Raw genomic sequence first — 14,189 nt, 5'->3', positions numbered from 1 at the left:
GCTCCTCTGAACTGTCTGCTTGCATCCCTCCACTACTGCGACGGGTGCATAGCACCCGTCTAGCAACAAACTCTCATCCCTTTTCTGTCCAACATAATAATGCAAGAGTAACCCATTACTCACAGTCCTTCACTTATGCAACAGGTCAACTCTGGAACTGTCTCCCTCTGTTTGTATTTCCTACTTCCTATGATCTCCGTCTTTCAGATACGGTGTGTCCAGGCATGTCGAAATGAACGGATCTTGAATTTGGCTCTCTTTTGTATTGTTTTTGTTTTTTTCTTGGAGTGAACTGTTTTGCGGGCTCCTAGCCTTTGGTTCCTTCTTCCTCAAATATATATATATATATATATATATATATATATATATATATATATATATATATATATATATATATATATATATATATCATTGTGGATCAAATGATCTGAGTACTTATGTTTTTTTTTCTGTACTTTCCAAGAAATAATTATCTATTTACTGCAGAATAACTTTGAGTTTTAAAAATCTGGTCTTATTCACCCCCCCCCTCTTTCTTAACCTAATTTACATTCAAGTTTACCATTAACGGCATAGTCCATTTCTGCACTAGCATGGATCAGAGTCCAGTTTTTACACTTCTAGATATAATGGTGTTCAGAGCATTATTTCTGTTTTTAAGGAGGAATTTTGGCAGTTCGTTGCTGGACATTCTGTTGCTAAGAAGCTTTTACCTGCTATGCCTAATTATTTTTCCTGGTCCGGTAATGATCGAAGGTGCGTCGACTGGACCACGTATTTTCCTTTTGCTGTCTTTGATCTAGTTTGTGGCGTATTTATCAAGGAACAAATTTAATGTACTGTACAGTGCCCGACAAAACCGACGCCCCTCGCCTTGCTCTATACTAACCCCGAAGCCACTGATACAGTGCCTGTGACGCATCTGGTTTTGGTTCATGTGTGATCTAATAGATGGCGCAGTCATGTGGGAGGAGGTGGGATGGGACAGGGGGATAGGAGACAATTGTTAGACAAGTTTGTGTGTGTGTGTGTGTGTGTGTGTGTTCGGGTGGCCTCTGCCAGTTTTGGTAATCTGAAGCCTTGGACTAGACCATGGATGGTCCTTGCATATCTCAATGACTTCATTAACATGGCATTTTCATGATTGTCATACCAGACTAATCTTATTAGGGACTTGATTACCGTCAGCATTTTGTGCGTGTCGTTAAATCCTGTAAGCAACTTCCTTATAAAAATATATGCGGCATTGACTATGATATACAGTGAAAAGTAATTATAAGGTATTGATCATGGAACAACAACACCGCTCGCTGGTGCAGTGGTAACGTTCTCGCTTGCCAACTGGTGGACGGGAGTTCGCGCCTCGCTCAGGTTGCGAAAAGTTTCACTGATGAAGTGGGTGGTTACTGTCCTCCTTGAGCAAGGGGACGGGTGTGTGTGTGTGTGTGTGTGTGTGTGAAGGTCACAGCCTTGCCCTTAGATCGGATTATATGAGCTCTCAGCTCCCTTCCGGGAGGGTAAAAGCTGACGATCACGACAATCAAGTGATCCTGACCGACCCGGTGAAAAAAAAAAATTACACACACACACACACACACACACACACAACCTGTATCACAGCTGTCTGTATCATTACAACCACTACCATCCTTAGGTCAACCATCACTGTCATTATCACCAATAGGAAGCGCGAAAACATGGATAACAGAACAAGGAAGGGAAGTGTTTCTTAGTGACATTTTCAAAATTCAGTTTCTCCGGCTTTAAATTTGATACAAACTTCTGCAATTTAGAAAACAAAAAAATGTAGGTAAATACTAATTACGAGTACAGTGTGTTTTAAGTATTTCGTTCACAACTTTTTTTTTTTTTTTTTCTTATAGCTTCGGAACATTTGCGGTTTGACCCATTTCTGTTTGTTGCATCGGGTTCAGAAATAATTTTTCTTTCTATCAGTACGAAATTATACACATACATAAATTAGCGGCAATACAGGAAGAGTCGGAAGTTAGCGCTACCCCGGGGTTTTGAATCCTTCTCGTCAAAACGCTCTTTATTAAACGTTCTATTGTATCTTTTATGCATCCAAGTGAAGAATCCTCTTTTGCCACGTCTCCTGACATAGGTTTCAAAACGGTCTGAGTAAATTTACGCACCGAAAAACGCTCAGCAAAAAATGTTCTGAAAATGATTTCCCAGCCACCGCATACTCAACAAGCAGTTTATTATTATTATTATTATTATTATTATTAGTTGTTGTTGTTGTTGTTGTTGTTGTTGTTTTTGTTGGAAACTGGACAGTGTTATGGTGCGATTATGGTTTTGCGGACCATAAAATACAAAACTGAAATAGTCGACCTGCCATATCGAGAAAAAATGTCTGCTCATGATTTATTAGGTAAAATGTTATTAGTCTTTGAAAAAGATGGCGGTCAGGTAGTCATTGTAATTTTCTGCCCATACACCGACAGTAAAATTCACTGACGCTGTCGTAATCACTACCACTATAACTACTGTTATTACCATCTCCATCATTGTCATAAATATCACTACTATCGCTAAGAGGGATGCAATTGTGAAGAACAGACACTTTCCATTACGGAAACCAGGTGTCCCCTACTCTTTTGGTCTACCGACCACTTCATTAAATCCCTGACCCTTCATCAGCTCTCATGGATTGTCTAACACAGGGGTTCCCAAACCAGGGGTCGGGACCCCAAGTGGGGTCGGAATGCTCATTATGTGGGGTCACAAGCAGGTCATGGGGTCGGTGGGGTCGTTGAGGTACCCATAAGGCCTGGGGGTACGAAACAGAATCTAAGCCATAAGCTTCATGCCATGAATAGTTAAAATTATTACCGTATGATTATCATTACAGGTACCGTATTATACTTAAGGTATTTATTTTACATTATTATCCGTTTTCTAACTAAAAACAATTATGCAATTAAATAGTCATAATTGATACCAGTACCCAGCTTGTACCTGCAGGTTTGTGGTTCAGTGGTGTCGCTTTGTGTGTGTGTGTGTGTGTGTGTGTGTGTGTGTGTGTGTGTGTGGCGAACTGTCCTGTCCTGAGCCGGCCAAGTGGGCGACGTGGTGCGTGTGTGTGTGTGTGTGTGTGTGTGTGGCGAACTGTCCTGTCCTGAGCCGGCCAAGTGGGCGACGTGGTGCGTGTGTGTGTGTGTGTGCTCATGGCGTCAGCTGACTGCGTGTCGCCTGATTGTTTGGCGCGGCAGCCGACTGGGGCTAAGCGGGTTGTCACTGGTGTGGCGTGGTGAGACGTGTAGGTCTGGCGTTGCTTGTGCTGTGTATGGCTCGTTTTTTATATCTAACTACATGGGTGAGGCTTAACGTGTTTCATATGTCATCAGTTATACGCGTACAATACGTGTTCAGGTATATGACTGGCGCTGCTGATCGCCCAGCCCCAGACTCTCAATTTGTATTCTGGGCTTTGGAGTGACAGGTTCGTGTTGCTAGTGAAGTGTGTTTTTTTATGGTATATTGTACTGGTTCGTAACTGCGGGTACAAGACATGGTGTTAAATAAACGAAATAATATTCAAAAGAAATTTTAATCATTGAAATTATGTTATTAATATTCTTAAAACTTAGCCTTTTTCTAACTCAAAACTATGATGCAACTATATTTTTATGAGTGTACTGTTAGGTACTGTTAGTTGGAAGTTGGACATTGACCAGTTGTGCTCTGAGCTTGAGAGGAATACATTAGTACTGTTGCAATCTGGGGTTTGTGTGGAACGTATATATATATACTGCAGACAATTCGTGATTTAATGTGGTATTTTAGTGTGGTAAGATGGTGCAATGCTATGATATTGTGCAGCAAAGGAGGTATTATAATGGAAAGAGAAGTGATGATGTTGCGTCATTGTTTTGAAGATACTTTATTTGCATTAGTAATTAATAACATTAAGTAAAATATTTTTAGTAATACGTGCAATTTTCTTCCAGGCATTATGGAGAGGTTTTTAAAGATACCATCTGAAACATCAGCCAAGAAACGGAAACGCTCTATTAATCCATCATTCCTCGACAAGTATGGAATTGCTGATGTCAGTGGTAAAGGTATATGTGTAATGTGTTCTAAAGAACTTGCTGAGGAATCACTGAAGCCTAATAAACTACAGAGACTCATAGAAACGCACGCAAATATTGCTGTTCTCTCAGAAGAGGCCCGCAAGAGAATTTTTCATCATCGTTATGAAAATCTAACCAAGTCTCAGGCAATTTTATGCAGAGCATTATCTCAGAAGGAAAAGATGGAAATGTTTTCGTATAAGACAGCTTTCCTCATTGCTCAGCAAAAGCGACCTTTCACAGAGGGTGAGACTATCATAAAGCCTGCTTTAAAAAACTTTTGTGAAGTATTTGAGGGTGAACCATTTGCTAAAAAGATCCTTGAAGCTGTGGATGAGGTTTCTCTCAGCAATAATACCATAACAAGACGCATCCAGGGTATTGCAGCAGACCTGAAAGAGCAAAGTTTGGAAGACTTCAGAAATTCCCCATGGACAGCCCTGGCACTGGACGAGTCAAATGATATTACAGCACAACCGCAACTTCTAATCTTCGGAAGATTTCTAAAGGAAAGCTCTGTCACTGAGGAACTGCTTGCTTGCATTTCACTCGAAAGTACAACAAGAGGTGAGGATATATATAATGCTATAGATAAGTTCTTCACTGAAAACAACCTGGACTGGAGTAAAGTAACTGAATGTAGCATGGATGGTGCTCCATCAATGATGGGCAAGAATATTGAAGTGCGTGGAATTCTATCAAGAAAACATCCTCACATTAAAATAAACCACTGTATTATCCATCGTCAGAGTTTGGCTTCAAAAGACATGTCTCCGAACTTCTCTGATGTGATGCAGGTAGTCATTTCCACTGTCAATTATGTGAAGGCTAGGGACCTGAATTCTCGCATGTTCAAACAGTTGTGCATCACTGAAAATTCTAATCATAACACACTGCTAATGCATACTGCTGTCAGGTGGCTGTCAAGAGGAAAAACCTTGAAAAGAGTTTTCCTTCTTCGCCGTGAACTGGCCACATTCTTGCAAGATCAGGGGCACAAGAATGCTTGTTATTTTTGTGATCCACACTTTCTTGCTCGCCTTGCACATCTGACTAACGTTTTTGAGCACGTTAATAAGCTCAACACAGAACTTCAAGGGAAAGGGAAATTTGTGTTCGACCTTCAGGGTGCAATAAAGGCTTTTGTCAGCAAGCTGCAGATACTACGAGAAGAAGCTGAAGCTGATAAGTACTCTCATTTCCATCACTACTTGGAATTTACAGCTACAAAGGATATTGATTTTAATGAAGCACTAGATCTCGCAGAAGAGAAACAGGATTTACTGGATTATTTGCAGAATCTGACGGGGAATATGAATGCTAGATTCCCAGAGTTGCTAACCGAGTCTATTGATTTTGTGCAGTTTCCATTCAAAACTGATGCAAAGCAGTGTGGTTCTATTGCACTTGGAATGGCAGAATTACAAGCTGACAATGAAGCAAGAGTGGACTTTGATGTGTATAAGGACATAGGAAAGTTTTGGATTAATTTAGCAAATAAGCATTCAACAGTAAGAAATCGAGCCTTGCAGGTTCTTGTACAATTTGGAACCACCTATGTTTGTGAGGCAGCATTCTCATCAATTGCGTTCATTAAAAATGACTATCGTAGCCGTATGACAAACATCAACTTGGAAAATTGTATGATATGTTGCCTGACACCATACACCCCCAGATACAGAAAATTGATCAAATAGTCCAAAACCCAAATAGTAGGCTACTCATAATATCAGAAAGCCATGAGGTGCAGTATGATACTTGCAATAGAGGTAATTACTGAGTAGCATGTTACGTGGTGTTAAAATGGGATTACCACTTTGTAATTGCCAATTTTGAGAATTTCATTTATGATTACCTTTTGTTTTGTAAATACAATTTATTATGTTTACTGTGTTTCTCCTTTATATAAATACTTTACATATATACCATCATATGACCAAAAATTCACAATCGTGCTGTTAATGTAGAAGTGAACATAGACACGGGATATATATATATATATATATATATATATATATATATATATATATATATATATATATATATATATATATATATATTAACTTGGGGTCGCACTGAACAGTTGAAAGTGCTGAATGGGGTCGTGCTAGGAAAAACTTGGGAACCCCTGGTCTAACATAATAATAAATTAGATGTTCAGTTGTTTCCTGTGCCTTCAGAGTTAACATAGAAACTGTTTACCCAGTCCTGCGATATGCATGCCGATATGAAAGAATTACTAAATAATATCACTGTGCCATAGAAGAAGTTAGTAACTGAATGTAAAAATCACATGATCGCAATGGTGGCATATGTGAAGGACAGTACGGTAGTAGTAGTAGTAGTAGTAGTAGCAGTACAGATGATGAGCAGAGGATAATCCATACACCAGATTACAGGTATCCTCCATCGAAGAAAGTCTGTGACAGTTGGACTTGAACTACTGGGTTTTGAAGTTTGAGGGGAATCTATTCTGTGGGTGCGAGCTTCAAAAAGAAACAGCATATGGGAGCCCATTTTACTCCATGTAACTAGATAAAAAAGCGATATCTGACCTCCCCCTATTCTGTATCCTTTATAAGTTTTGAAGGGACCTAGCCTCCTTAAAAAAGTGGTGGAAGATATTATGTAATGGATGACACTATCAAGGAACGAGATCTGAGAATCTTCGTTGAAGTCCATGTGCTCACTGTCCCATTTTGAAACTATATTTTTTGGGGGAGGAGGACTGATCCTTCCAAGAATCACTGTGGGGGGACATGCCCCCCAAATATCGCATTACGCATGAAAGTTCGTTGTACACTGGCGGAAAAGCAATCTTTACACTGGTAAGCTGTATATATATTTGTGTGAACGGAATGAATCGGGTAAAACATCAGTCTGTCATGTTGGGAATGCTGAGTCAAGGACAAGTGAGATCTCCAACAATTGGCCCTGGCCTGAGTAAGACTGTCTCACATAAACGTGTCATTGAGAAACACCTGCATAAGTCTATAGATAACTGATATAAGCATCCTACCTTGAGGGTGTGACATGAACACGTATCTGTATTACAAATGTACATATTACATTGTTATATTTTACATCCATGATTATTACAGGTATTTCCTATTATATTACTGAAGCATTTTGTAAACAATAGCCGAACTGTCTCGGGATTCATTGTGTTCAAAAGTGGGTCAGTATTGAAGTAAAACATTGCTGGAAGAGTTGTCAGATGCCTAAAAGGTTTAATTATGTTTTAAGTGCAGGAGGCTCATGCACCCTTTACTAATTGTGTGAAAAAAAAAAAAAAGGGGGCGGGGGGGTCACTATTACTACTCTCCTGCAGAATATCCTTTATATCGATGTTGACACAGCCTAATTGGGCTGCAGACAGAGATAAATGAGGGTGTATCTATCTATATGTAAATATAAAGTATTGAAAATACCAGCTTATGAATATATGGAGAGAGAGAGAGAGAGAGAGAGAGAGAGAGAGAGAGAGAGAGAGAGCCATATTAAAAAATACAAATATATGGAGAGAGAGAGAGAGAGAGAGAGAGAGAGAGAGAGAGAGAGAGAGAGAGAGAGAGAGAGAGAGAGAGAGAGAGAGAGAGAGAAATATTAAAAAATACAAATATATGGAGAGAGAGAGAGAGAGAGAGAGAGAGAGAGAGAGAGAGAGAGAGAGAGAGAGAGAGAGATATTAAAAAATACAAATATATGGAGAGAGAGAGAGAGAGAGAGAGAGAGAGAGAGAGAGAGAGATAGAGAGAAACGTGACAATCTCTATTTACCGCCCCACAGAGTGGATGCGGGCTGACAATAATACATTTCGATACAACAGATATTTGTAATACAATAAATAAGTTACAAGTGGGTACAAAATGTCAACGTCTTAGCCATGTGCAACATGGGCTTATTGATTGTCATAGGATGAATACAGACACTACAGCTTCTTGAGATAAGAGACCAAGATAAACCTCGTTCAAGAGAGAGAGAGAGAGAGAGAGAGAGAGAGAGAGAGAGAGAGAGAGTTTTCACGTTTATGTATTTGTGTGTGTTGAGTTAATCATAATATAATATCTAATTTCACTGAGGTGTTTATTATCATATACTATTATCTTTAGATTGTATATCGTGAGGCAACTGAATATGCTAATATAAATGAAGGTTGTTCACACTATTGTCTTAATGGTGGGGGTTCATTGGAAGACTCGATTCATATGCTTGGCGACCTCCAGCAGGGTTACCAATATCGCAGCTGAGTGGATGCAAATATTATCACAAGATTTCGACCCACGTCCAGAACGTTTAGAGAGTTTAGTGTAAAGATTGTTTTTTTCTGTGAGTGTACATCACGTACTAAGATATCAAAGACATATCTATTCTCCTTTTCTTGTGTGTGTGTGTGTGTGTGTGTGTGTGTGTGTGTGTGTGTGTGTGTGTGTTTGGGGGGCAGGGGAAATTTTAATATGATGAATGAAGCTGCCCATTCCATAAAAATCATGTTTGGAAAATAGTATAAAGTAATGAATATTCAGAGTAAGATGAATGAAGCTGACCCTTCCATAAAAATCATGTTTGGAAAATAGCATAAAGTACTGAAAACTCGGAGTAACGAGACGAACACCCCTGAGAAGTTTCATTCATATTTATCAAATAACCTAGGACACACACACACACACACACACACACACACACACACACACACACAGACTGAATCTCGCGCAAAGTTATAGGGCTAGTTGACGAACACGATAACATCATGCTTCGCAGGATCACTAATAATAATAATAATAATAATAATTATGATGATGATGATGATGATGGTGATGTGGAAGAGGAGGAAGATTAAAACTTCTGATATGAAAAGTAGGTACAGTAATACTATGCACACTAAAATAATGGCATTACTTTGCTACTGATTTCAGTTATATCAAGAACTGGAAGGACGTGCTTAATAGGTATTAACAAATGCACTGAAATTCAGATGGAAACTGGTGGGATTTAGCTGTTAATTCCCAAGCTCTTGCAAGTAAAATCTGTTCCTTTGCCTTGGCAGAACATTTGCGGGACTAAAACCAGCTTCACATTTGTCTGAACTTGGGAGAGGAAATGAAACTGACTCATCCGCTGCACTAAGCTTGTGGAATTTTGTAGCAGTATTTACATTGGTCCACAGATTTTTTATGCTTTTACTTCTGAACAGTGATTAACTACGAGAACCGCTTAGTTATCAGTGAGTTCACCTTGTGAATGACAGTGTCGATATGTTTTATTTCTAAATCACGTGGTTTGACAATCCAGGTAAAGTTGCGGACTTTACTATATATATATATATATATATATATATATATATATATATATATATATATATATATATATATATATATATATATATATATAATAAAATAGTAATCAGTAACTTAAAATCCAGTTAATTTAAAATCCAGTAATGTGATTTCCGGAGCCCAGCAAATCTACTGGAATCTTATGTCAGTTTCGTATTCCCTCGACTAAAAAGTAGAACGAAATCGTTGTCCGTGCATGTTCTCCAGGTCCTCGAAAGATAGATAACCATCTGAATTTTTTCGTGTTCTAATTTTTCCAGTTACTTTAATCTTTAGAAACACTGGAAGTCGCTGCGTACTGATCATAAGCTAGGCTAATCTTGAAGCTAAAGTCTAACGAATCAGGCCGAAGTTGAGTGACTAATATCTTTATCTTCCGGACGTTTCTGTGGATTATAAAACACAAGTCTGCCAAAAGGAGAAGTGATTCTTACACGCCAATAACTCGCCACTAGTGACTGATCCACATCTTTCATTCACCCACTTGATGTAGACCTGCCCACTCATTCCTTTAATCATTATTTTTCAGTTTCTACCATCTATCATGTCACTTTTATTACCCTTCTCTCCATTTCAAGTGACTCTACTCTGAGTGCAAGCCTAATGGTTTTATGTATCCCCGAAAGCCATTTAAAACTCTGGGTGGTAACCACATAAAACAAATAACTGGATGATGTGGAGCCTAATTTGGTGCCCCTGTTAACTGGATGGAGACATGCAAATGCGGCGTCCATCCTAAAGCCAAACCCCGCGCCTCCATGTGGCAAGGTACTGTGTGTCGCAAGGAAACATTGGTTCACTGCATATGACGGTCCAGCAAGAGCGATTGCTTGCCTGCTGTTGATGGGTCTGCTTGGCCAGTTTAACCAGCGTTGCACAACATTAGCCAAATCTTTTATTATTTTATCGTATAGTTCACATTAACTGACAGTTACACCATCATCTCACTCTCAACACCCATCCACCTTCAACAAGAAAAAGCTGCCCAGATTCACATCACACGCATTCATAAGCTACCATTCACTAACATGTAACATTTTTATTAACATCTAAAAAAAGAAATCCATCCTACTATATATTTATACAGTGAGAGAGAGAGAGAGAGAGAGAGAGAGAGAGAGAGAGAGAGAGAGAGAGAGAGAGAGAGAGAAGGGGGGTGGGTGGGAGGAAAAGGATACGAATAGTGCACAATACCGATATGGAGGTGGTACGTGGCTGGTGGATCCTAACAGCGCGTTCCTGCAGAAGACGTCGACGCCGGGCAATTTTTGCTGCCTCTCTTTCGTCCAACACCCAGGATGGCAAGGACGGAAGAGGCAGGGCAGGAGTAGCAGCAGGGAAGGCAGCATTGGTGGTAGAGGTGATCGTGGAGGTGGAGGTAGTGACTGCGTCAGGCATACTTTACTCCTAAAGGAAATACAAACATATCGTCATTCTGATACTGTTGTGAGAATACTACAAAGTCTTTTTAAATCCGGCGACACTGTTCGCAGTAAAAGCGAGGTTTTTTTACTGGATGTTTTTGAGTGTTCCTAACTACCTATCACCAAGTACATTTCGTCACTGGTAGAACAAAGACAAAGAAATGTTCGTGTGCGTGTGTATGTGTGTGTGTGTGTGTGTGTGTGTGTGTGTGTGTGTGTGTGTGATGGAAGTGTTGCCAATTGTTATGACATTTGTGAACAGTATTGCTTTAAATCTGTGAATGATGGACACGTAATAAGGTAGAGTATGACAGTGAGGCGGCTGGAGGTAGGGTAGGAGAAAATATAGGCTTAGTGGAGGGAACTGTGTTGAAGGAAGAGAGGCTGTTACTTATTAGGGATTGAAATATCTGGAGATCATTTTATTGAGACCTCTGATCTCAGGAGAGAAGTCGAGCAGTATATCAACAGCTAGAGTGAAATATTCATGGATATATGGCTTATCTCACTTGAAAAAAAAAAAAAAAAGAAGAAGACACCATGCGGTGTTCAGCTGGTGTGCTCTTTTCCATCACTTGGCCTTTGCGCTTGTGGCGAGTTAGTCGCACAGTATCGTGGAATAAGAACCCACTACATCATCCAAGCTACCAGTTACCTTCCCTAGCTACTTATTTTACCTACAAACCAACGAATGGTGAATGGATACTTGAGTCAAGTGGCACCAATTTTCCGCACAGTGTTTCAGACCCTAGCGCTATCGGCCACCACAACAGTAGAAATCTGATGTGGGCTTCTATTGTATTCTTGTGCTCTCCTGTTCATGTTTGTGAATTCTGATAGTCCCATTAATATGAAAAGACAGGGCTGGATGATCATCATCATCGGTCTAACTTATCTCTGCTGCTAAAGCAGACTATAAATGGATGTGGTTCCGTGACAGCTAACTGGAGAAGTCAATTAGATTATTAACTCGGTATCCAGCTAATATATTGCACATAGGGTAGTCAGCATCCAGAAAATAGGGCAAGAAAAGACAAAAGTAGGAGAAACTATCATCAGAGTATCCAGTGTAAAGGAACATACTGTCATTTCTTATCTCTGAAGATATTTTTCATTCTTACCAAATCCTGGAATACATTTCCAGTCAAGTAATATATTTTTAGGCTCTTCCTTTACAACTTGGTACAAGTCACAACAATGAGGAGAACTTTGCCAAAGGACACACTAGGGTGGGTGATGGTGGTAGTAGCACTTCCAAATAACCCCAAGGTTTTCCTTCGCGAACCCTGTCAATATTCGGGGGTTGTCCGAGTGGTAAACCAGGAGTGGCTAGAGCCTCAAGTCCCCCTCTGCATCGCACCAAGGAGGAAGGTGGGGCTGTCCATGGCTGCCTTAAACCTTAAGATACGTCATTCTTCCTTGTTGATGTAGTTTTCCTGAATATCCGTTTCCAATACAGAACCTTCTCATTAAAGTTTAAGACCTGTTTTGAAAAGTATCCCTCTCCCTCTTTCGTTGCCTCCAGCCTCACAGGGAAGGCCACATCCTCCACTTGGTCTGCACTAGCAGCCTTGCCAACCATGGTGATATGTATTTAAGGCCAGCACGGGTCTTAAGCTATTCAAACCAACCTGTGTTGGCCTTGAACTCCTCCTTGGTCTCCATATGTTGCTTATCCCTGAGGTCTTTCTAAGGACTGAGAGCCTTGCTGCAGTTGAAAGTGCGGTGAAGAGGCTGCTTTGCTTGGTTCAGCTCACAGAGCTAGAGACACTCCACCTCCTCCACGATAGGCTAGCTAGCTCTGGTTAGTCATTTAGTAGTCAGGGAAGGCACGTTCTGCGACGCCGCAATTATAGTGTCTGATTTCTTTATGATCGTCGAGACCGTCAGCTGGGAAACCTTTCGGGTACTGGTGATTTTGCTTGGTCCCTGCCTCTCCTTATGGCGCTAAACAATGTCTAATTTCACGTCAAGGAAAAGGCTATGCCTTGCCCTCAGCATCACCAGTAGCACCACAAATTCTGCTGGGGACAGCATCAGACATGATTTCCACGTTGAGAGTCACTTATTTTACTCACTAAAAGCTCCTCCTCGATATACTATAATATGCAGCAATATTTGTAGCATACTTGCATCCTTACTTTGGTGAAAGCAATAGCATTGCAGAGGTCTTACACGTTGAGGAAGCTGGGTAAGTCGGAGAACTTAAAGGAGACGATCACACGTGCGGGACACGTGAGTAGGCGAGCGAGACAGGGTCTTCAAAGAGTTGGCGCCTGTGCAGACCTGAGATGGGGGTTCTGCGCATGTAAACACTGAGTGGCCATGTTGGCTCAAACAACTGACTGTTGGCCTGCATGCATCACTGAATCCGCACAAGATTTTCGGAAGTGGCCATCGCAGTTCTCATTCTAGGGAAATTGTGACCAGTATGTTATCATTATTCTGAAAAATTTATAACTTTTGAATTATTACTGTAGCAGTTCATCACAAAACAAATTGATGTATAACGAGACTGGACTGTATTATTATTTTCATTACTGGAGTGAGTGCCTTGTTCCTTGCAGTTGGGTTTGCAAAGGTCAACCCACATTAAATCAGTCATAAAAATTATGCCAGCACGGTCCATGCGTCATCTCTTCAATAGTTCTGCATCGCTTAGTTCACTAAGCACATCTTTCTTGTCACGAAAAGTTCTTGGTTGGCGATGACAGACTTGTTGTTGCTGTTGTGAGGATGTCATGTTTACCCTTAAGATCGAGATATAAGCCTCATAAAAAGTGCTATACCACAGGGTGAGATGTCTTTAGCTATGTCACGAGTCGGCGCGATTTTCTGTTTAAATAAACTCGTGACATTGAACTTGGTGGGAAACCGCGAATTCTAGTGGAATCCCAGTATGCATCACTCAGTCAACCGCCATGTATTCACCCGATCGGGAGTGTTTTCAGAACCATTTTTCAATGTTTCATAAGTGATCGTCTTTGTGCGCGACATTAGCACTTCCGCTGAGTGATTTATTGTGAGTGTGTATCGCTCACACTAAATTCGTTAAGCCGTTACCAAGTGCGGCCCGCTCTCGCCTCTCTCTCTCACAATTTGAACTCAGTTAGGATTGAGCGCCGTGAGACCAGGTCGTTCTTCAGCGGGTTCCTGAAGTCTCCACCTAGTGTGAGCCAGCGAGAGGTTCAGCGAGAGCGGCAGTGTCCTTCCTCATCAACGACGCCCAGTCCATTTTGCTTAGCCCACTCTCTGACCAGTATTTCTTTTTGTTTTTTCCTAGGTTTAAGAGTTTGGCTTTTGAGTGAGCGAGTGAGTGTATTCTC

The 14,189-nt window shown here is 40.6% G+C and overlaps 1 protein-coding gene across 1 annotated transcript in view; it reads right to left on the bottom strand.

Moving 5' to 3' along the window:
* Positions 1-14,189, bottom strand: part of LOC145415436 (RIB43A-like with coiled-coils protein 2) — a 119,600-nt gene that overhangs the window by 97,089 nt on the left and 8,322 nt on the right. Inside the window, exons 2-3 of the mRNA XM_080284717.1 lie at positions 12,495-12,552; positions 10,634-10,824 (exon numbers count right to left, since the gene is read on the bottom strand). Coding sequence (XP_080140843.1) covers positions 10,634-10,824; positions 12,495-12,552 — 249 coding nt within the window. The remainder of the gene's footprint in view (positions 1-10,633; positions 10,825-12,494; positions 12,553-14,189) is intronic.

Source organism: Coenobita brevimanus, chromosome 13 (assembly GCF_032717465.1).
Source record: "Coenobita brevimanus isolate Jiangsu-jjx chromosome 13, ASM3271746v2, whole genome shotgun sequence".
Classification (NCBI taxonomy): domain Eukaryota; kingdom Metazoa; phylum Arthropoda; class Malacostraca; order Decapoda; family Coenobitidae; genus Coenobita; species Coenobita brevimanus.
The sequence above is the reverse complement of the archived record's forward strand: the minus strand, read 5'-3'. Positions and strand labels throughout refer to the sequence as shown.